Here is a 22,958-nt window from a genome sequence, read left to right as displayed (position 1 = left end):
AAACTCCTCCCCATGATGGTACTCTTCTGCTATTTAGTGTTCTTGGCTTACTGTGTGATCCCATTTTGGGTAGGTAAGGTATTCTCATTAGTGTAGTTACCAAGAAATCTCACTAACTGACTTGTATATCAGCCTTCTGCTTTTATCTACCATGTCATAAAATAGACTAGCCAAGCAATTTAAGGAAATGGTCTCTCAAAAGACAGCAATGTGTGTTTGAAAATGGTGCTATTTCTTATTCTATTTTCATTTTCAAAACACATTTTAGGAAGCAATTCAATTTTTTTTTAAACAATTCTGCAGGCTCATTGAGAATTTAATTGAAGGCAAACTAAAATCGAAGGAGGCGCTGAGTTGAATCTGTTCTGGAGCTGTAATGGAAGGAAACTAATTCAAAATTATTAGACATCAGTAGGCTGACCAGTGGTGCTACTGTACATCTTTATATTAATTTAGATTGTAAAATGGTGATCAAGCAGTGATCTTGTCCAACTCTTTAAGTAGTCACAATGGTATTCTAATAGTAGCCATCATCTGATAAGCATGCTTCCTAGTATACTCTTGTAAATGAATATTAGTTAAGATTTCTAATTAAGTGTTAGTTTTGAAGGACTACCTGCAAGATGTCAACCAGGCTGATCACTTTCAGATTTCCACAAATACAATTTGCAGCAACTGTATTGCTGGGGCACAGACTTGAATCATAGCATCTCTGAGGCTGGAAGACACTTGTGGAGACTGTAGCTCAGCCCACCTGCTGACTGTGCTAATCCTGACCCATAAACTGGCTTGTCTGCCATTCCTCGGTAGAGCTTCATACATTTCTGCTTTTTCTCATGGGAAGAGTAACCCTCTTGCCTTGCCTTCCTGGCATGCCTGCCCTAAAGAGCCTGCAGCCATCCACTGTAGCACTTTTAACCATGACAGCTATCCCAGATCATCTCTGTGATCCCAATGAGGTTATGACCCCTGCAGCTACACGCAGACTCCAAATGTCTCCTGTTTGTTTCCCTTGTGGCATGGATTAGTGTACAGAAGCACCCTGTTGTGCTCACTTCCTAGGGAAGGACACGGGAGCTGTGAGATGAGCCAGCTGTGTATCAGAATAGTAGTTTTTTCTTATTCTTATCATTTTTCTTATCCCATGTGGAGAGGGGAATGTCTCAAAGAGCACACACGGATAAATGTATAGTTTGTATTCTGCATTGCTTCTGTATTTTCATGTGACCTGGCACTTGCTAGGTCATAAAGGGAAGTATCCTGACCTAAATGTGTCCTAACTTCTGTGTGTTGGAAGTCAAGTGATTCTGAGTTAAGTCTGCCACCCAAAACCAGAGTTATCAACAAGAATGTTATTGTGCTGCTCTGCCTTCTACAGTACTCTGGAGGCTCTGTGGTCAGAGAGCACGTGTTTGGCTGTAATTGCGTTTATAGTGGTAGGCAGAGCATTTTCCACGAGGGAGACCAAGGATAAAACTTCTCCCACAAGGGAAACTCTCCACAGCTTTTCATTGCCTTTACACGTTAGAATAGGGGTACCAAAACTGCATGTGATCCCTGTACTGGTGGTAATCCAGTTTCTGCTTAAAGATGGAAATACTGTTTTTGGCTTTGATATATAATATATGAATACAGTAGACAAAAATAAATGCCTTTTTGTTATTGAAAACATCTGTCCTTAGTCCAGTAGAGAAGTAGCCTCTTATATGTGCAGAATACCTTAGTATGGTATTTATTTTTCATGACTGGGGAAACTAGGATGAAGAAATGTGGTTAAGGTGACTTAACACAGCAGCTGAATTATGGATAACCAGTAATTACCTGAAGTACTAAATGTCACTGTTGTTGCTTTGTGTGATGCAAATGCATTGATTGAAAGGTAGGGAAAAAAGCTTAGTGCTTGGCACTTCTGTGGTGTGTCTGATTGAAGGCGCTTAGTGACTCATTGTATAAATCTGTGAACCCTTCAGTTAAATGCTTAGAACAGTGGAAGTATTTTCAGAGGCTACAGGGAGATGATTGCCCAGTACCTTTGGGGAGTGGGACTCGTGGTTAAGAGTAAACTCGGAGTAGAGGTTTATTACTTGCTTCTGCTCATCATAACAGTAGTTTGTTTCCCCAAATGGAGATGTGAACATGAGACTAACTTCAGTTTAGGAGCAAGGATTGTAATTGTGTGGGTGGATACAGTTGCTTTTGCTGGTACTAAGCCAAGCTAAATAGTGTTTGGACTCTTAATTTGTCCAGGCATCCAGTTCACCAGGGAAACTGAAGACATCATGATCAAGCAAGATCCGTGTTCTGGGACAGCAGTGATAGCAGCTCATGACCTGTCTGTCTGCAGTGTCTTGTGCCATATTTGCAAGACCATTGAATTACCTCTGACATCTCAAGGACTGGGTAGGGATGAGGGGTGGGAACTTGACTGGTTAGCACTTCATGAGAACTGAAGAATTAATTTCTGCAATCTGTAGCATGTATATTTGTTGGAATTTTCTATATCAGCGTTGGTGGCAACTTTCTTGTGGATTATATAGCTGCAGGTTATCCACTGAAGTAACTGAAACCATGTTGTAACCTTGTACTGATGTAGGATATGAATCTTAGCTTTTGAACTAGTGTGCTACTTAAGACATTGTGTAAGCTATTTGTCTTGTCTGTTCTACTTGTTATACTCCCAGGATCTGATTAAAGGTTGGTAGTAGATGAATGATTTGGAGCATGTATGTCACTGTCTCTTAGCAGTGGTTTGGTGGATTTGGTGTACGCTGTGTGTTGGGTATGAGCATGCTTCTGCATGGATGAGCTTTCAAAGGAAACATAGCTGAAATATGCTTTGCAACTCAGTGGGAGTGAGGATGTTGTGCAGCTCCACCTGAGTGTCACTTTTCTGGTATGAGCCTAATTGAGTAGTGTGAGAAATGGTATAATAATTCACCTTAAGTAATTAGGCAGCCAGACAGTTATCACCACAGTGACAAACTCTTAGCATAATAATACTGATTAATGGTGTTAACTTGGTCTTTGTGCTATAGAAGACTTCTGTCAGGTTTCCTAGCAAGTTCTTTCTAGGATAAGAACAATATGGTAGATCATTCTCTTCTGTAGTCTCTACAGTGTGTCTTCTGGGCGTTAATACTAGACCTGGAGGCTCATGAAAGTACTTGGGGAGGTCTGGCTGCAGAAGGATGTAGAAGAGGTGTGTTTTGCTGTAATGACACTAGTGGCTATAATTCCCACTTCAGGTAACACCATCTTGTTGAAATAAGAGTATGTTCTGCTTGGTGCTATGTACAGCCTACCAGTTGCTCTGCACCGAGTAATATGGAAAATGGGATGGTGACTTCTTTTTACTGATAAAACTCTATATTAAACTACAATGCTTCTGTAAGCTATCTGTGAAACAGTGAGGCAATTTTATTAACTGTATTGATCTGTAACTACCTTTATCTGAATACTAACTGTTGTGCTAGAGTTTAGGGGAACTGTGATGGACTGGGGCCTTCCTGAGGTACCTCACCTCTTGGGAGAAACTTCTCTTTAGGATGGTGCTGCATATGCCCCCATTGCAGGAGTGTGTAATGCTTGTGAGCCTGATGCACCTGTCTCCTCTGGCAAAGAGCAGTGATGCTGCTAGTTAGGGGAGCAGCATGTTTTATGCTCTAGTTCATTGCTGTTGACATGGAACAGATACCTGTGTGACAGGGTGGTACAACAACATGGCAGAGCTGGTGGGTTGCACCCAATGAAGCAAGTAGATGCAAGCCTATTATTAGAATCTGAAAGGACAGGTGTAGCATCAAAACTGCAGCTCTACCATGCTGTTAATATGGTAGATGTAGATACTTTTTAAAAGTAGTATTAAAAGTACTACCTTATAAAGTATCTGTAGAAAACAGTATGAAAAGCCTTTGAAGACTGGAACAGGTAAGAAACCAATTAAACATGGCCTCAGTTGCTGCACCGCTTCTGTGGACTTAAATGGACACTTTCTCTTTAGTTCAGAGTGCAAAAATGGAGTAACCCAGCTTTACAAGGCAGAGTATTCTAAACAGTGCTTCAAATTGTCTTACAAAGGTTCTCAAGTGTGGTAGTATCTTAATCATCAAAGATGCCTGTTGTGCAAGTTCCTTACTGCTCTAAAAGGATGACTGTTCTCACTGGCAATGTTGTGGGGACCAATCTTCTTGGGTGCTTATCAGGAGGGATAATTCTAGATCTCTCTGCCTTATTGCTGTTGTCTCTTTGTTTTGTGTTTCTGTCACTGGAGGTGATGCTGCATGCAGGACAAATCCAGGCTTCCAGATAGTGATGATCCATCTGAAGGCATAGAGGCACAGTATCGTTTTGGATCTCTCTGCTCAGTTTGTATTCATGCTGGTACAGTGTCAGAAAATGCAACTTAAAACTCTACCAAGGCACAATGTTACAGTTGACTTAACACAGACTTCTATGGTAGTCTTCCTGGAAAGCTGATGCATGGTGGAGTATTGGCAGTTTTCCCACCATTACATGGTCTCTTTGGGGTTTTTTTTCTGATCTCCATTAGGATCTATAAGGAATTCTGTAGGGGAAACTGCCAGTTTATCTCCTTCCCCCACAAGGAAGTCTGGGTAGAGATGCCCTGCCTAATGACTGTAGAAGTACAGCACTTGTAGACTATTTTCATGTCTCATATCCTAGAGGAGTTGACTTTGTGAATAGTATGGTTCAGCAGATAAAGTGGAACAGCAGTGGAGACAACCGTTAGCTTCTGTCTTGCAGGTATTTCCAGTGCTCTTTATGCATTGAGTATAGAACACTGTATAAACGCACTTGGCTTAGCATCATCTGACCTCTTAGAACCACTTGCATAGGTGACTAGCGGATTGCAGTTGTACAAATACATTACTACACAACCAAATAGCTGCATTTCCACTTAATGGGGCCCAGTAAGCTTTTTAATCTCTATTTTAAGATAAGGTATATGTTTTCTTCAAGCAGGAATCAACTTGGTATCATAGCATGGTCTTAGCTTGGTAGCAAATTAGAAAGGCTTTTGTGTAATTCTGTCCTCTTATCATAACAGTCTCTTTAATGCTGCCTTCCATGATTCCTCCCTTTCTTGGTTGAATAGTCTCTGTATCTATAAAGACTAAGGGGAAAAACAGGCACTGCTTTATTGGCCTAGGAAATGGAGATGCCTACCTAAACGCTCTGTGTCTGTGACAAATAGAATAATTGAAATGGATGTTTTATACAGATCTGTGTAAAGATGCCCCAAGACCAAAATGAAGCAGCAGAAATAAGGCTTGCATTCTAGTGTCTGTATGCAGTCTCTAAGATGACTTGGAAGGCTTTGTGGCCTGCATATGACTGCAGTATTGCAGGACAGTACTGTGTTGGGATGCCTACATGCAATAATAATCTTTGTACAGTTCTTACCTGTCTAAGTGTTAACTTTATATCATGACCTTTGCAATCTTATTTAGTCAAAGATAGATACAAATAACTTTTTTGGGTGCTGCAGTACCTTAAAAGTGCAGTTTAAGGCTAGTTCTTTTTTCTCTCACTTAGATACTGATCAGAAACAAGTTACTGGGCTATCTTTCTTCCACTAAGGGAATTCTAAAAAACCAAAACCCTAACAGATATTTAAGTCCTTTAGGAACAGGGATATGTATACATTCCCCTGTATTTCAATTCAGCGTAAGATCTGGCTTTACTTTAAAGGATTGCTTTAAACTGCTACCCTTCTGATGCTCAAACTGAGTTCTTCCTGTGACTAAATCTTTGAAGGCTGCATTCAAATATGCAGCCTTGCTGTAAACTTAGTTAGGATTTGGTTCCAGGTTTTCTTTGGATGTCAAGATTATTACCTTGAAATTACTGCTCACAAGTAAGACTGTTTATTTGTAATAATCTAGAGTGGTCCTTTACTGAATAATGTGAGAGGGCATGTATTTAGGAATTTTATCTAGTAAGTAAACGCCTGCTGCTGTCAGATTTTTCTGAGTTATAATGATGTGTCTTTCTGAAAACTCATAAGCAAGTTGGGCTATGCTTGGCAAGGATGGGGGGGAGTAATTGAATATGAATACAGGTATTTCATAGTTAAAATAGGTCACTAATCTGTGATAGCTACATCTGAAGATAGCCATAAAAAGTGGGGTTGTCCAAGTCTAGCTATAGACTGTTGCAAAGAACAGTGTGCCAGACTCTGTAAGTTGCTAGAGTAATAAAGGTCAGTTAAAGTAGCAATGCTCCCCAGAGTCTGTTTCTTCATGATCTATTCTACACAACTGCATGTCAGGAAAATACTTGAAGTCTTTGTATAGTAAGTCTATTCTTCTAAAGATCTCTTGATCTTATTGAACAGTTTTAGTCTAAGTGGAGAGCTGAAGACATCTGTGCATGCAAATGTGTGGAACAGTGAAAAGTGGTATGAGGATTACTAGCAGGGATTCTTAATCTTAACTGTCTGGCATCCAGTGGCTGGATATCTGATGCTGTTGATGGTGTTAGAATACACTAGTGTAATTTCTGAGTCCCAGTGTGGAATGCTTGCTTCCCTGTGCATACATGCAGGGAGGACTCCTGATCAGAATGAATTATAAATACTGCTTTTATTCTGCATGTGTATGCTCCAGATGAGCAAGTCTTAGGGACTTGCCTGCAGTGCAAATTCATCATACAGGCTGCAGTATTTCTTCTGGAAGCTAACACTTCAGATGTTAATGAAATAAAATTCCTGAATTAAAACTTCCTTGGTCTGTGCTTATTCTTTCCCCAGTCTGGTAGAAGATGGGGAATAGTCATGGTCTGGCTCTAGGCTCTGGCTTAACCTTGAACTGCTGCAACACTGCAGACCTGCTTGTCTTGGGTTTGCTTCTTGTGTCAGTTGTAGTAGTGTATGTATGGCTGCTGCTAGAGAGTAGTTGTGACGGCCAGTGTCTTTAAATGTACATGGAATTCTGTTTTTTGGATGGGATTAGTAACTAATTCTAACTGATGGAAACTAGTGTAATGATACACTGAAAGTTACAAGCAAATAATGTACTAATTCTGCAGTTTTTCCTGTAACACTGAAAGGTATGGCTGTTGATGCCTTCCGACAATTCTATAAGGAATATACCCTTCACATGTAGAGAGTAAGGTAGTTCCTTGCCCTAAATTCTTCCTCTTCCTCCTGATGTTGTAAGTATTAAGTTTAGCAAATCCATTTCTAGCATTCTGTTTAGTGCCCTTATCCTTGCAACTGCAGGTCTACTAACAGGTTTTGCATGGAGAGAGAAAATGCCTGATTAGCAAAAGCAGATCTCGGGTTTGGGGTTTCATACCAGTGCTGAGCCCAGACACTACAGCAGGTTGTCGGCTGTACCAGCACACTTGTCAAGGGAGCATAGTGTGAGCAGGATCAGGGAACTTTGCTGTTTCTGCAGCAATGTAAGTAGCATTTTGGCTGCTATAGTTCCACCTTCTTTGGCATCAGTTGTGCAAATTGGCTTTCTTCCCTCACATCAGTACTGGCACTGAGGCATGTGGCCTTGGAGATGTGACTGGCAGACCCAGTCGGCCAGGCTGAATAGCTCTCCTGCAGGAGGAAATGGGCTTGAACAGCCAGGGCCAAGGGAGTGAGGGCAGTGATAGCAGCATTGGGTGATACAAATGGGGGCTGTGAAATTGCTGCCCCCATCTGTTCTGCAAGACATCTCAAGCTGGATGAGTTCCTTGACCTTATTAACCGTGGCCCAGAAAAATCTTTAACCACAGCTGGGAAGGTAGAAACACCCAGCAGTACATGGGGAAGGATATCCCTAGCAGGAATTTCTGCCAAACATATAATCATCTCTTTAACTTGAAAACCAATAACTGGAGACATGCTGAGAGGTAAGATAATAGCACAGCAAAAGAAGATAGAGTAGCATTTTTATTTTTAGCCTGCATATTCTAAAACTTTCAGTAGCATTAAATATGCTACTTAATCTCAAATGAATGGTTTTTTTATATAGTTGAATTACCAGTTCAAGCACTTACAGTCCATTGAAAGCTAATGGAATTTCAGTACTTAAATATTTTCTGGATAACCTCAGAACAGCTGAGGAGCTCTTACAGTTCATAGCTCAGTGAGATTGTTAATTAGTTTTGTGATCCAGGGAATTTCTGTGACTGCATTCTTGTTGGCATATGACAGAACCAAACACCTCAAAGTCTCTAATTCATATTCTGATAAATGAGGATTGTTAAAATACTGTTGCAAAACCTTGCTCTTTATGTGCTTGCTTTTGATGACATCATATTTAAGTCTTTAATAGGTTGAATACTCAGATTTTCCTTTTAAAGTAGGTATCTTAAGAGTCTGACAAAGCTGCTCTGTCAAGCTATTGGGCTAAGGGTTTCTAGAATCCCATTTTAAAATGCAAAGAGTGGCTGCTTTCAGTGGCAGAACAGCAGTGAAAAGAAATGTCCAAAGATATCAGCTGCATAGCAAGAGAACAAGGGCTGATCTCAGCAATTTTGAGCTTAGAGCTTTATTTCAGTTTTTGATCCCAAAGTGAATTGGAAGAACTAGAAGCAATTTCAGTTAAAGACTTTGGAGGGGTCTAGAATTTTTTTATTATAGTAACAGAATAGTTACTGGAAAACAGGTAAACTTGGTGAAGTTTCTTATGTGTGTTTTTCCTTCTATGTATTTGCATCGGCTGTAGTAGAATAGGTTCTTTTTTGTGAAGTGGCAAGAGCTTTTTCCTTTCTGTAAGTGACTGTACAACTGTGAGGCCTTAAGGCAGGTGAAGTAAAAAGGGATGTGAAAATGTAATCTGGTTTGCACTAAATGTAGTTATTCAGTAATGGGTCTCTGAACCTTGGCATTGGGTAAACTAGTCGTGTTTGTTAACAATATTTGAAGAATTTAACTATTACGGCTAAGAGAAGGTGGAGAAATAGCACCCTAGTGGTTATGTTTGGAGGTCATGGAGCTGTTTATAAACAAGTGCCTTGAAGTGCTCAGTTTCAAGGGACCAGCCAAGAATGACAACATTGTGCAGGTTTCTCTTCAGCAGAAAGCCTTAGTTAACCTGGAAAAGTTATAATCTGAACAGGTAAGAAAAGGGAAGGCTGAAACTGTTGGTAAGTTTAGGGTTAAATTTCTTATATTGAGGGTAGCATAGTTTGGTTAGTTCTGAAGATATTTACTTGACCACAGAAGTCTAAATCTTTTTGGTCTTTAGCAGCTGCTGTGTATGGCCTGATTTACAAGTCTTGCTGTGCTTTGCCTGTCTGCTGGTGTAACCTTCGTTTCTTGGTCTGAAGAGCATCTTTCACTAGCCCAACAAAATTCACATTGTGCATATGGCTTTGTGTAACCTATTATAAAACAAATCTGGAGTTACTAAAAGATAGGATTAAGCCATTGACCTGAAGCAGATGATGCACATAATTACTTCTAATATCTTAAAGATGAAAGACGGCCTGAAAAAGCTGTGACTTGGGCTCTGTCTAGCACTCTGTTTTAAAGCAGAATGAACTGTAAACCAGGAGAACACCACCACCCCCCACCTCTGATCTTTCAAAAAACACTATCTGTTTTTTATGGCTTATAACACCACACAAAATTGAACATGATGTCATTAAACCTGAGGGTAAAGTGCCAGATTGAAATTAAATGGGTGGACACACTGCCGTAGACTGGATTGCTTTTCATCCTCTCAGAGGAGGCTTGCTGTTTGGATACAGTTTACTTTCCAGTAAGTTAAAAGCAATATGGGAGAGGAGGGAATACTTATCACATAATTAGGTGTCTTGTCTGGACACTGAATTCGGAGCAGGCTTTTCAGCAGATGTTAAGACTCTTGGCCTTAAATTTACATTCCCTTAAACTGAAGGCAACAGAACAATGTTTTGAAAGCAACTGCAGTCATCACAGGTTCTTCTAGACATTGCTACTTTTTTGAGAGGTGGCTGAATTTCCCAAGACTTCTTTTCTGTAAGAAACAGATGAGTTAATGTTGGTGTCTTGATTGCCTCAAGGATGCTTAATCTACAGAATGAGATGAAAATTCACCCTTCTCTAATGGGGTGATGGAGAGGTTCTACTTGTGTTAATTGATTTTTTTTTTTTTTAACCTCAAGGAACTGTTAAATGTGAGCCTTGAACCATGGTGTGTAAATGGCAGCACAAGGAACAGATGGAAATGCAAGTAATCAAACAGTTGGCTTCAGTGTATTCCTATTAAAATCTTTCTGTGCCCCTTTTGGAACCAGTGTTCTATTGTGCTGTTAGCCTGGTCTGTAAGCACTGATACTGACTGTGTCAATTCTGTGCTATGCTGCTTCAGCCTTGCCTTGTTCTGTGCTGCCTGGCTCTTCTGGGGCTGGAGGGGGTTGTGCTCCCTTTGTTGCCATCAAAGAGACTCCTTGTATGAAGCTTCTGGGATTTCCTGAGGGTACACAACGTGGGAGCTGTGTTGTGAGCAGACCTCTGCATTCAGGGGGTTCATAAAGTGTTGATAATCTAAAAGATTCAAGTGGCACTTGTAACAGCTCTGCAGGGAAGGTCAAGTACTGTGGCCATTAAGAGCCAGGCTAGCTTTAGATGCAATAAACCCGTAAACTCGTATGCTGTTGGGTGGGTTTTTTTGAAACTGTACTTGGGTTACAAGCCAGGTAATACTGTAAGGCTGACCTTGCAGTTTCTGCTGGTGTGGTGGGGTGGAGAAGGAAGGATTTAAATATTCTTTCCACTTATCTCTACAATGACCTTGTAGTGAACAGTCAAGTTGGTCCATATTTTACCTAAAAGGCAGCTATTCCTTTATTATCACCTGGTAAAGTTGTGGTATCCATATTGACAGGAGGCAGAAAGTTGCTCTCTCTTTGTCTTGGCTGTTAGTAAAAAAAGTTCTCATTGCAGTTGCATAGCACAGTGGACTTAGGGCAACATCACAGGCAGCAGCACTAAGTTTGTGTTGCCAGAAAAATACTTAATTTCAAAGCTTTGTGTTAACATAGCATTTAAAACAATCTTAGGATGTTTGGGTTTAACATTAAACTATTTCTTTAACAGTAATTACATTGAAAAGTTGCTCAGGGTCACTTGGCTTCTCCAGAAAGCAGCTTATCTACTACTGTCAAAGCCAGGCTACTCTTGAACTAGGACAAAATAAACTTCTCTAACGTAAGAGCAAGCCGTGTTAGTTTGATTACACACTGAGGTATTATTGGAACACTGAAGTCTCCAATCTGTAGCTCTCCTGACTTGGGTGTCTATGTCCAAGCAAGCTGAATTCTAGTTTATAATCTGTAGAACATGTGGACCGCAAGCAAAATGCCTTTTGGCAACAATTTCTGGAGTTCAGATGCTACCTGTTTTGTGTTTTCGTAGTTTTTTTTTTTCCATGTTCCTGTGGCAGGGACTTCAGTTCTTTTTCCCCTCTGGCTTGCCTTTCTGGTGACTAAGAACAACAACAAAAAAAATAATTGCAAAAAACCTTGTAATAGTCTTCTGGTTTGGAATCTTTGGGGTAATGGCTGAATTCACTGTCTCAAACATAAATGTGTTTTGCTTCTCAGAGATTCTCCCTGTACAGCACAGTTGTCACATCCCTATATTTAAGGGATTTTATATTAAATTTCTATACTAAGGAGTGTCCTGAATGAGGGAGCTTATGTATAACATAATATAGAAGATTACCAGAAGAAAAATACTTGTTTTCGTTGACTGGTGTTTATTCCAGAATAACACTTAAAAGATTATTAACTTGTGTTCCTGTACTAAATGTATGTAGCAAACGGTTGTGAGTAAAATACTCTGCATGCAAAAATACTACTGCTCAGATGGCTGAAAATGCTGTCCTGAGGGTACTTCTTGGTTGTTGGCATGTTTGTACTTGCATGCAGTAGTCATAAGAACTTAGTTTGTTTTGTTGCTTTTCAGAACATCAAGTCATGACAAGGGGGGGTGGGGGTGGAATCTTCACCATCAGTGTATCCCAGGGCAGGTTACGCAGCATGGTCGTAGAATTGTCAGCCTCAAAATGCAGGGCATATAAACTGGATTGCTTGGAGCAAACTGTTATAAGGGGGAAGTTTGGACTAGACAGCATCCAAAGGTCCTTTCCAGGCTAAATAATCTTATGGTGTGTTTGTAGGTTGACAATCCCTTAAATTCCCAGTTAATTTTTAGGGGAGCTAGTTATCCTGAAGCTTTTTTTCCAATATAGTACTCCAGCTTCTACTGTAGGCTGTGTGTTTCCATCCAGTAGAACTTGATAGTGTACTGTGGTAGTTCCATTGTCTTTCTGGAGCAATCGTGCCCAGCCTAATTTGAGACTCCTGGTAGGCCTGTTGCTTCTGTGCTTCTGGAATAATGGGTGCTGCTATAAACCAAGGCTGGTATAGCCACTTTTCATAGCAGTGTTTGCTGAATGGTCTGCTGTTCTCTTTTTAGCACTCTGCCAGGATATGAACAGCTGAGGCCCTTAGTTGTCATGCCATGAGGACACAAGTGTTGCTATCCTAGCATCTCCCTTATAGTAGTCGTGTGTCTGGAATACACGTCTTTGGGTTTTTTTTCCCCCCCCCCCCCGTGTGTGAATCCTGACTGGTGTTGTGTCTTTTTGTATTGGTTACTCTGCTTTTCTCTCCAATGCGCTGTTCTTAGAGATGCTACTTGTGTTGGTCACAACTACTGTGTCCAGCTACTCTTAAAAAAAAATAATTGTTTTTAAGAAGTCTCTAGCATTTAATTGTTTTGCATAACACAAAACCAAAGGCTTGTTAACTATACTTGTTTATTGAAGCTTATTATTTTATGGCTTTGAAACATCACAAGAAGAATGAGAACAGAATTTCTTGCCGTAAAGCACAATGGTGTTTTTTTTCTTCCAAAAGCAAATTAGATTTGCAGCATCAGAAGGCAGGAAGAATATAAAATAAATGTTAATGCCATGTCATAAGACTTTCTGCTGGAAGCTTTTGCAACTTGTTCCTACCAGAATTTACTGCTTTTTTTCTTAGCTTATGTAGAGAAGAGATCAAAAGTAATCTTTCTACCTGTAAGCAGATCTAAGGTATAGCTCTGCTTCCATGTTGACACTAAGCTGCATCAACATTAAAGAAATGCTTTAGAAAGGTGTAAAGCTTTATAACAAGAACAATAAAAAACACTTAATTTCATGTTATTGGAAGAAATTAGTTTTTTATTCTTTGGGAACTGCTCTAAGTGGTAGTTGTGTAAGGTGGGCTTACAGATAAGAACAACTTGTTCATCTAGTAGCTGTTTTAAGAAATCGTTTGTTTCTTTAAACTTTATGAATGGTACTGTTGTCACAAATGGAAGGGATTTGTTCTTATACCTTGTTCCTACTCGTACTTCAGACATCAGGGATGTGATCTGCTTGCCAGTACATTGAAATGGCCCATTCCTCAGGCTTGCTGGGCAGAGTTTTAATCTGGTCTTTCAGCACTAGGGAGATGCTTTACCTGTGTGTCACCAATGTCATGGATGGTGACTGTTTCTTCTGTCTGCAGATCTAATTGGTTGCCTGGCACTTCATCTGTGGCAAGTGGGATGATGGCTGCCAGTAAGAGCAAGAACCAGAGTTCCTTGGCCCTCCATAAAGTGATAATGGTTGGCAGTGGAGGTGTGGGCAAATCTGCACTCACTCTTCAATTTATGTATGATGAGGTAAGTAGCTTTGGTTTGGTTTCTCTAAAGCACCAATGGATACAGTTTACCAAACTTCTGTAGTGGGACAGGGGAACTAAATGTAACTAGCAAAAGACCTGATGACCTGACTGGCAGGAGAATATAAGAATCAGGGAGGGGTGCCCTCTGATAACTTCTTTAGCGAAGGGTGACAAAACTGATGCTTGTTAGTCTTCAGAAGGTATGCATAATGTGCATGTGCTTGTCTGAGTGTACAAAAGCTATCACCAGTTGGCACTGAACTTTAATTTTGTTCCTCATTTTTAGGTCAGTTAAAGTTGAAGTCAGAAGTAAGCATTACAGCTCATTGTGAGCTAGATGAAGTGGGCATGTTCAGAGCATGAATTATTCTGTGCTGGTATACAGAAAGCTAGACCAGATGATCTAGACTAGTATGTGAAGGAATACATGAATCTGTAATTTAGAAGTTAATGTTTATATACAGGCTGTCCACACATACTACAGTGATTGAGTATCTGAACAGGTGGCATACTTGTTAGTGAAGGCCAGCCAGCTTAATCAGGCTCATGGCACAGCCTTTTGCTGTACTTCGAGGCTGACAGAAAGGAGGTGGAAAGGTTAGTTCTGTACTGACAGCCCGTCTGACACTGGTACCTTACAAGTTGAACTGGCAGTGGCTTTTTGGATCTGATCAATATTGAATGGACTACAGTATGTCCCTGTGTAATTATAGAGCAGGTTTTCATGTTCAGCAGCTGGATGCTGTCATCTACACCTGTTGAAGTTTCAGTTAACTGTGTGCTCCAATACTTTTTCTTGAAGTGGGAGATCTGGATAATGCCACCAGGTTGCTGGTAGCTTATACTGCATCCTTGTCCCTTAAGTTATGCTGAAACTGCTGAATGGTGTTTTATGTAGCAAGACAGTTTCTCTTGACTAGGCAGACTGGCTCTTTGATGTATCAAGTGCTTAAATAATTTGCTTTTTATAGTAAAACTAAAAAAAGAGGTGGTGGAACTTAGTAGCTGACTGTATTATGAGAAGGTTTGGGGGAGTTTAAATGTCACTGAAGTGGAAAAGGCTGGATGTAGACTAATAATGAGACCATTTGACAGTAATTCTAAACACTAATCCCTTACCTTCAGTTTGTAGAAGACTATGAACCTACCAAGGCTGACAGCTACAGAAAGAAAGTAGTTCTGGATGGTGAAGAAGTTCAAATAGACATTCTGGACACGGCAGGACAGGAAGATTATGCAGCCATCAGAGATAACTATTTTCGCAGTGGGGAAGGATTTCTTCTAGTCTTCTCAATAACAGAGCATGAATCCTTCACAGCAACAGCAGAGTTTCGGTAAGTAGCTCTTCTGCCAGGCAGAGGGAAGTATCAGCTTCCTTCGTTGCTCTGACAACTCCTCTTAGAGCACTGTAGCTTTTATCCTTTGTTCGTTACCATTTGGTGGCATAAGAGTGTCAACCTAACTATTTGCTCTTAGTAACTGGCAACTTAAACCATGGTATCCAGCCTATGGCTGTGGCTGTCTTCATGCCTGCAACTTAGGAGTATATTACTCCAGCAGCAACTTCAGGCAAGTAACAGATTCTTGGACTCTTAAAACCTGCATATTCAAGCCAATTTTCAGTCTTTGTGGATGTGAAGTTTAATTATCTTAGAGCAGTACTTCTGGAATTAAGTCTACCTTTTGGCCAAGTTTCAGACGCTCTATTGCTTTCTGCTAGAAGCAGGTGCTCTAAGGAAAGGAAGGATTAGTCTGTGCTCTCAGGTGTGGATTGGTGCCAAACAAATGTTGGCAGTCAAACAGTACTATTGTAGGCAGATGTATTCCTAGAAAGATACACAGTAGTACTAAATGCTTCCATTTTTGTTCTTGGGATTAATAGTTCTAATGTAAAAATCAGCACCAGACTGAGCATGGAAACTCCTTGTGTAGTACAAAAGAAAAACAAGATGTTTAAACCATTACCTGTATTCTGGTCTCAGAATTCATGTAGCAAAGTTCTTCAGGGCAAGTATTCTAACTTTTACTTCATGAAAGCTGTTGTCTCAGTGTAGGAGGTAATCCAGAGACTCCCTAGGACAGCTGTACAACTTGAAGTAAAATTTGCTAAAACATGAAGTGTTAAGAGTTCCTTATGTTTGTCAGAATAAAATTTATCAGTCTGGATTATGTTAGTTTTGCTTCAGTGGTACAAGGTTAAGATACTAATTGGTGATACAAGAGCTGGTGCTAAGGTAGACACCTATTTCTAGGGTTTTCTTAAAGCTATGGCAAAACCCCCTTGCACTCCAAGACTTTGGTCCAGGTTCTTGATACCTTACACTGTTCCAACAGTAGTAGGAGACTGCATAATCTTTTAAGAGGTATAAAAATGTTGTTACTTTGTCACATAATTCTTCTGCAACTTCGTTAGATTTCAGAAGGCTGGCAGTTGTGGAGCTGTTCTGCTCATTTTGGTCTAATGGGGACACTGGAAGGAGCTACACGGTTGAACTGTTGTAGGACTGAAAAACTGAGTGCTTGAACTGTTCCTGGTATAAGATGGAGGAAAAAATTGGATAGTGTTCAAAAAAAGGAAGAAAATAAGACACTTGGAAGGACCCAGCCAAACCTAGGGTTTTGGCTTGTGTGCTTAAGTGAAATATAAGGTTAAATCCAAGGCTTAAGACTTTGGATGAAAAGGAGCAGGAGTGTTTTGGCTTGGCAGTTTGTGGTTTTTGTCAGACTTCTGTAACTAGGTTAACTGTGTGTTGGTTCAAGATTCCAGCACAACAAAACAATGAAAGAAATGCTAGTCCTAAAGATGAGCAAGAAGGGCATAAAAGCTTTGATATGGAGAATCTCCTACTTCTCAATGGTTCAGAAGTAAAGAAATAGTGAAACTAGTTAAATGGAGTACTTCAGTTAAGCTGATGTGCAAGAACCAGCCCCTTGGAAAACTCCTCCCCAGGAAGAAGGCGGCAGTGGGTAGTATGAGTCACCAGCATCACGGGCTAAACTGCAGACTTGTAATACGGATCCTCCAACTTCCAGAAATCTTAAAACTATGGAAAAAGTAGAATACTGAATGAACTATGGGTTTGTCTTTAAACCCTAGATCTCCTGCTGATGGTATGCATTCAGTGTTTGCTTTTGGTGCCTCTGTAATCTGAATGTGTGAAGGTATATCTGAATGCAACAGCAGATTGTCTGCTTCAGTGTTAATGTTGCTTTATGTTCTCATGTATTCTACGTACATTCAGTTATTTTGTGGATGGAAAGTGCAGGCATCTGAAATGGTGTGGTAACTTAGTGGGACAAGGGGTTATAACACCATGCTCTTGCCTAGTTTGGTTCTTGCTTATAACAAACTGAAGCAATCTAAAAATAGCTGTACACTGTTACAGTTCTTTCAGTGTCTTAGATGGACAGTAGCATGTGTCAGTGTGTTTTCAACCAAGGTTTTACTCACAGACTTTGAGACTGACATGCAGCATCACTCTGTCTCCTGGATGCTGATAGGTTCTTTTAGAATGACAAAGTATAGCTAGGTTAATGCTGATGGCTCAAGTATTTTCTTGGAGTCTTTGAAGGAGGAAGGTGGCTAGCATTTTAGTTCAGCACTATTTAGTAACATTCTCCTCTGTTTAGGTAGCCATTAAGAATGATCTCTGCCAGCTCTTTATGCTATTCCCAACCTACTACCTTGGCAAAGCCTTGATACTGAGATGCAATGTAGACTAGAAGTTGAAGATGGTGATTGAATGCCAAGGTGAAACTTGGTGAACATGGCACTTGTGCTCTTATCTTCATTCAGATGTGAACAACTGTTATAAGCTGCTCTGCTACCATACAGCTCTTTACTAGAGCCTGGTTAGTAAACTTACTAACTAAACTGTGAAACTGCCTTCCTGGAAGTGTGAGGGTCTTATTAGTGTGAAACTCATAGCGTTAGTGTTACACACCATAAAATTATTCCAAGTTTATGTTCAACTCTTGGGAAATAGACTCTTGCAAACACTAGTAACTTGCAGACCACTTGATCCACTCCTGGTAAGGGTGGGGTTTTTGTTGCTATTGCTAACACAGATATTTTTATTTTGAATATCTAATGCATTAGGGAACAGATCCTGCGTGTGAAGGCTGAAGAAGATAAAATCCCTTTACTGGTAGTGGGAAACAAATCTGACTTGGAAGAACGCAGACAAGTGCCTGTAGAAGAAGCTAGAAGTAAGGCAGAAGAGTGGGGTGTGCAGTATGTAGAAACCTCTGCCAAAACTAGAGCAAATGTAGATAAGGTAAGACAAATGTCAACTGCTCAATTAAATTGTTACTACTTGTTTAGTAGCCGAGTGACTAATTTCTCCTGCAGGAGAAAACAAATCCACAGTTGGGCTTCTGAAAGCCTAGATAATAAAAAATGAATGAATTCACTGGAATGTGTACACTTAAGGAAGTAGCTAGAATAAAGGAGCCAGAGACCTGGTACATGTTAATGCTGTTGCCTTGTAACTGGAAGGCTGTTGGTTCAGGTACAAACAATAGTACACTGGGTAAAAGGGTTTAAGGATTCCATGAAGTATGTTATTTTGTTCAGTCTGTGTCCTATTAGAACAGCAATAAATAGCAAGTGACAAACTTAAAAATGTTCCCCCTACCCTACAGAGTTACATATGTTGTGGCTAATGTTAAAGATGCCATTATTGTCTTGACAGAAAACTATTTTGAATTATGGGAACTTGTCTTGCTCTATCCCTGTCCTTTTTTGATTTGTTCATGCTGGTCTAGGGCAGTAATTTGCACCACGTTTCTGCTGCTGGCTTTTTGCATAAGCAGTGGTGGCGAGTTACTACAGAAGAGAGATGAATTATGACTATGGAGTGTTTGCTTAGTAGTAGGGAAAAACGAGTTTCAAGCCTCCCCTTCATTCTGTGTGTGCTGGGAGGTTTCTTGAAGAAGAGGGTGCGTTTTTACTTACTCATCCACAGAAGATGACCTGAAACTATAGTTGGGCCCTCTAAGGATCCAAGAGTGTGGTTTGGTAACCTGCATATGTTTAAAAGTTGCAAATTATAAGTAGCTTTATCTTTGGACAAAGAACACTTGCAGCTAGCTGTTCTTATAGACAGCTTCCTGTTTTGTCTGTATTAGTTTACAAATGGAAATGCTGTTGGGGCATAAGTGACCTAGTAGGACTCTTATTTCTTTCATTATTGGTTAACAATGCATATGAAACTCCTGAGTTGAGACCTTTTGATTATAAAGGACATGGAATAATTTGAATTTCATAAAGATCTGTTTTGCCTTCTAGAATGTTACTAGAAAGCCGCTGTTAGATCCAGAAGCGGGATGATGTAGTAAAGCATAAATACCTAGGTTTGCTTTTGCCTACAAGCAGTCTCATGTGGCTAGCAAATGCCTAGCCTGTTTTGTACTTAAATTAGCTTTCTGATCAGTTTGAATTAACAGCAATGTAGCTGTCTGGAGTGTACTAGCATGGTGTTCCAGACTTGTTCTTGTAGGTCTTCTGTAGCTAGCTTGTGTGACACGACACACTGGTTATCCTTTATGTAAGCACTTTTTTGTGTATATTAAGACAAGTTATCAGCCATTGTGCACTGGCACTGTAGCATAATTAAAAAAAAAGAGCTTAGAAGGGGTTTCAATGAAACTACTCTGTTTCTGATCATAGTATGACCTTGTTTCCAAGTATCAAAACCTTGTGTAGTTCCCCATGTAAAAAAAAAAATCACCAAAACAACAAACCAAAAAGCCTAACTCTATGGAGTGACACTGTGCTCTTGTTTTGCAATCCTAAAAATAACTTTTCCCAATAAGTCTCTACAGTAAAACTGTTGTTATGTTTTAAGTGGTATGTACCTAGGCATCAGGTGTACAGGGGTGAAATCAGCTAGAATTTTGGAGAACAGTCAGGAAGTCATTACTCTGTTTCTTATAACAGTCTGAGAACTTTGTGCCTGACAGTGTCACTTGAATGCTGCAACTTTTTAGTTGTAAACCAGGCAGAATACTACTGAGCAGAGTGTGTTTGTAATTACATGTAAAGGACTGGAGTAAACGCTTTGCGTAGCTAACAAGTGATTTGCCTGGAAATATTTGTTAGGCACAGGCAGATGTAGCACTTACAGTTCATGATAACTTTTGTGCAAGTCACATTCAATAAAAAGCTCTTAAAGCAGGGCTGTTGGATGATTTGATAGCCAGGTAAGATTGTGCTATTTGCCACTGCTTGGCATGCTACATAATTCTGTTGAGTTTGTCACTAGAATCTGTCTAGACTCACTTCTGCTGTATTAGGTGCAGTCTGGTGCTACATCTTTATTTGCTGCTGAACACAGGAGTTTATCTCCTTTCCGGTGGCAGATCTCATTTAATTTTTCTCTATTTTTCCCTCCTAGGTATTCTTTGATTTAATGAGAGAAATCAGAGCAAAGAAAATGTCAGAAAACAAAGACAAGAACGGCAAGAAAAGTGGCAAGAACAAGAAAAGCTTTAAAGAAAGATGTTGCTTACTGTGATGCTTGGGAACTGTTTCTACAGGTGGCATGGATAAGATACCACTAAGGATATAGGGCTGGATTCATGAAAGGAAGTCTGTATTGACTCCCTTAATCTTTTGCTTCGCATATCACACCTTCAAAATGTGAAAACAGAACTTTGAAACTATTTCTGGTATCCAACAAAACTTATGCCTACTTAAACTGAAATGCGCTCTGTCTTCCCAGTGTCTTTCAAAACTAGAAACAGTTTCAGAACTACAATCCTTCTGCTTGGTTGTACAAAGTACTTTCATATTAACTTCCTAGTTTACTCTAATGTTCCTCCGAATATGTTACTCTTGAACCTCTACTGGCCTTAACAAGCACAGCTGTTCAGGTTCAAACACTTGTTTTTCTACTGTTGCTGCTCTTCTTGATGTTGCAAACTGCAGAAAAGCTAGATGACACCTGGTAAAGGGTTTGAGTCTTTCCATGTTCTGCTAGTTGTCACTGATATTTCTTAAGCTGAAATCTGCTGGCTTCTCACACTCCATGTAAGAAGTAACAACTAACACTGGAGTGTCAACTTAAGCTTCCTTCCATGTTCTGTTTAGTCAATACAGCATTCATGAATCAAGCCTGTGGACTCAATTCAGACTCATTTAGGCAATGCAGAAATTGATATTTAAATCCTGGCTGGATGCATTCCCCACTGGCCTGTCCTCTCATCCTTAAATTAATGGTATGGGGTGAGAAAATGACTGTAAGCCTTTATTCAAAAGGAATAATATTGTCACAGTGTCCTTGAAATACTGTCCTGGGTTTCTTCCATGTATTGTGGCTAGACTTGATTACACTATATTTGTCATCCTTCCCCTCCCTGGTACTGGAATAGTGAAAATCAGTGATTTGATTGGTTTTGTTTGTTGGAACACTTGTGATCATGTTGAAAAGTGGGAACATCTGCATCTGTCTCTTGTCTTGCTGCAGATGAAAAATCTTGAGTAAGGATGGGTCACATCACACAAACATGACTTGGAATAAGTGAGGCATACATGCTACCTCTCTTTATGATTAGCTGGCTAGTGAGTTGTGTGGTGTCAAAAAGCAAAGTTAAGCAGTTGCCACATCTGTTACTCACTGCTAGTTTTATATGTATGTTTCTGATGCACAGCAACCTAGCACATGGGGATGCATGTTAAGTTTTGCTGTCAGTTATGCAATGGTGGTCATGTTTATCAATAAAACCCTGCCTAGAAATGAAGTCAGTCCTTAGAAGGTGGTCTTGTCAGCTGAGTGAACTGAGATTTCTACTGCAGTTTAAATGCAGCTGCCAAAAAACCACTTCTGTCACTGTGGAAAGTAACTGTCTCTTCTGATGGTGGAGTCTCTCAATGAATTATGGTTATCTTCTCTTTTTGAAGGAGTAGAGAGACTTAAGTGACTATTTTGCTTGGTAAGTGGATGCTTGAAACAGTTACTTGCTGGAAAAAAATATGCTATGTGATTGTTCAAAAAAGCACACTGCAGTACTAAATTAACATAGTGTTTCTTGAGGTGAAGGAGTAGCAAATACTGTTCAGTACTTAGTATTGTAATTTGAGGTTGAAAAACATTTTAACATGTACTAGATTGCTCTTGTGCATTCCACCTCTGAACTCTGAAAAAATGTGTTGGACATCAGAACCTCTGGCCTGAGGTTTCACAGGGACTTATCACAAATTCATTGTCTTCCATAACTATTCAATTTGTCAGGCAACTCATTGGATTGGGGAAACTGTACTAAATAAAAGGTGCTGTAATCTTCATTCTTGTCAAGTTAAATTCCTTCTTTGTTAATGTTGTCTTGATTGCACAAAAAGAATGGTTAACTAATTCAGAAGCACTTCTGTGAACAGTGTAATTAATCGGTATTATAAAGCCAAGGACAACAAGTTTTGAAGGAAAGGCTGGGATTCTGCAGGCTCACAGAACTTGTCACTTGAGCTCTGGTACCGATGTCTAAAGCCTAGGCACCTAATGGGGCACTTGGAGCTGTAACACTTCAGTGAAGTTTCCTTTTGAACTTCCATGGATTAAGTCCGTTTCTGAGTGCATATTGTGCATACAGCAAATGAATGTCTCCTGGAGGAAGGCAACTCACTTAAGTTTGGTTTTCATTGAGACCTAAAGGTTAAGTCCTTAATTAACCTAAAGGATAAACAACAGTTGAGTTCACATTACAAGCTTATCTAGGTCAAGCCCCTCTGAGGCAGACTGTAAAATGTGTCTAACAAAACCAAATAAGCTTTCCTTGCTATATGAATAATGAACTCCGCAAAGCTCACAGTGGGCAGCTCGGCTGTATTGGCTCAAGAGGCTTGCATGCCTTGACCTTTGATCTCTCTAGTCTTAAAGTACCTGACAGTGTTTGATAGGACACATGAACAGATTCAGGTAGGACACTCAGAACAGTGGGTCTCCCGCTGGTGTTCTCACAGTCTATGTGCTGTTCTCACTCAGGTTTGTGGTGGGTTTTTTTGTTTTCTCTGATAAACTCCCCCACTGAGGTGGACTTGGAAGAAGGTGCTTGCTGCTGTGTGGCTTGATGCTGCATCTCTTCAGTATGCTGTGCTAGTCACTTTTTCCAGAAAGACTAAGCAGCAGCTCTTCAGTATTTTTTTGTACTTGTGACAAACTTCAGCTTAACTTTCCAGTTACAGCTGAAAAGATGATAAACAAGACAGCTACCTTGGCTACTTCATAATGGTAGTCAACAAGCAGTCTGACTTGTACCAGGAAGGCAGTAAAACTGTTCCCCTGGATGGGAAT

At 40.1% G+C, this 22,958-nt stretch overlaps 1 protein-coding gene across 3 annotated transcripts in view; it reads left to right on the top strand.

The window, feature by feature from the left end:
• RALB (RAS like proto-oncogene B) overlaps nt 1-21,955 on the top strand; it is a 49,483-nt gene extending 27,528 nt beyond the window's left edge. For all 3 annotated transcript variants that reach the window (XM_040603505.1, XM_040603506.1, XM_040603504.1), the window contains 4 exons: nt 13,510-13,666; nt 14,794-15,002; nt 17,768-17,945; nt 20,067-21,955. In XM_040603505.1, coding sequence (XP_040459439.1) covers nt 13,550-13,666; nt 14,794-15,002; nt 17,768-17,945; nt 20,067-20,186 — 624 coding nt within the window. In that variant the 5' untranslated portion in view covers nt 13,510-13,549 and the 3' untranslated portion in view covers nt 20,187-21,955. The remainder of the gene's footprint in view (nt 1-13,509; nt 13,667-14,793; nt 15,003-17,767; nt 17,946-20,066) is intronic.
• Nucleotides 21,956-22,958: the final 1,003 nt, after the last annotated feature.

Source organism: Falco naumanni, chromosome 8, assembly GCF_017639655.2.
Source record: "Falco naumanni isolate bFalNau1 chromosome 8, bFalNau1.pat, whole genome shotgun sequence".
NCBI lineage: Eukaryota > Metazoa > Chordata > Aves > Falconiformes > Falconidae > Falco > Falco naumanni.
The sequence above is the reverse complement of the archived record's forward strand: the minus strand, read 5'-3'. Positions and strand labels throughout refer to the sequence as shown.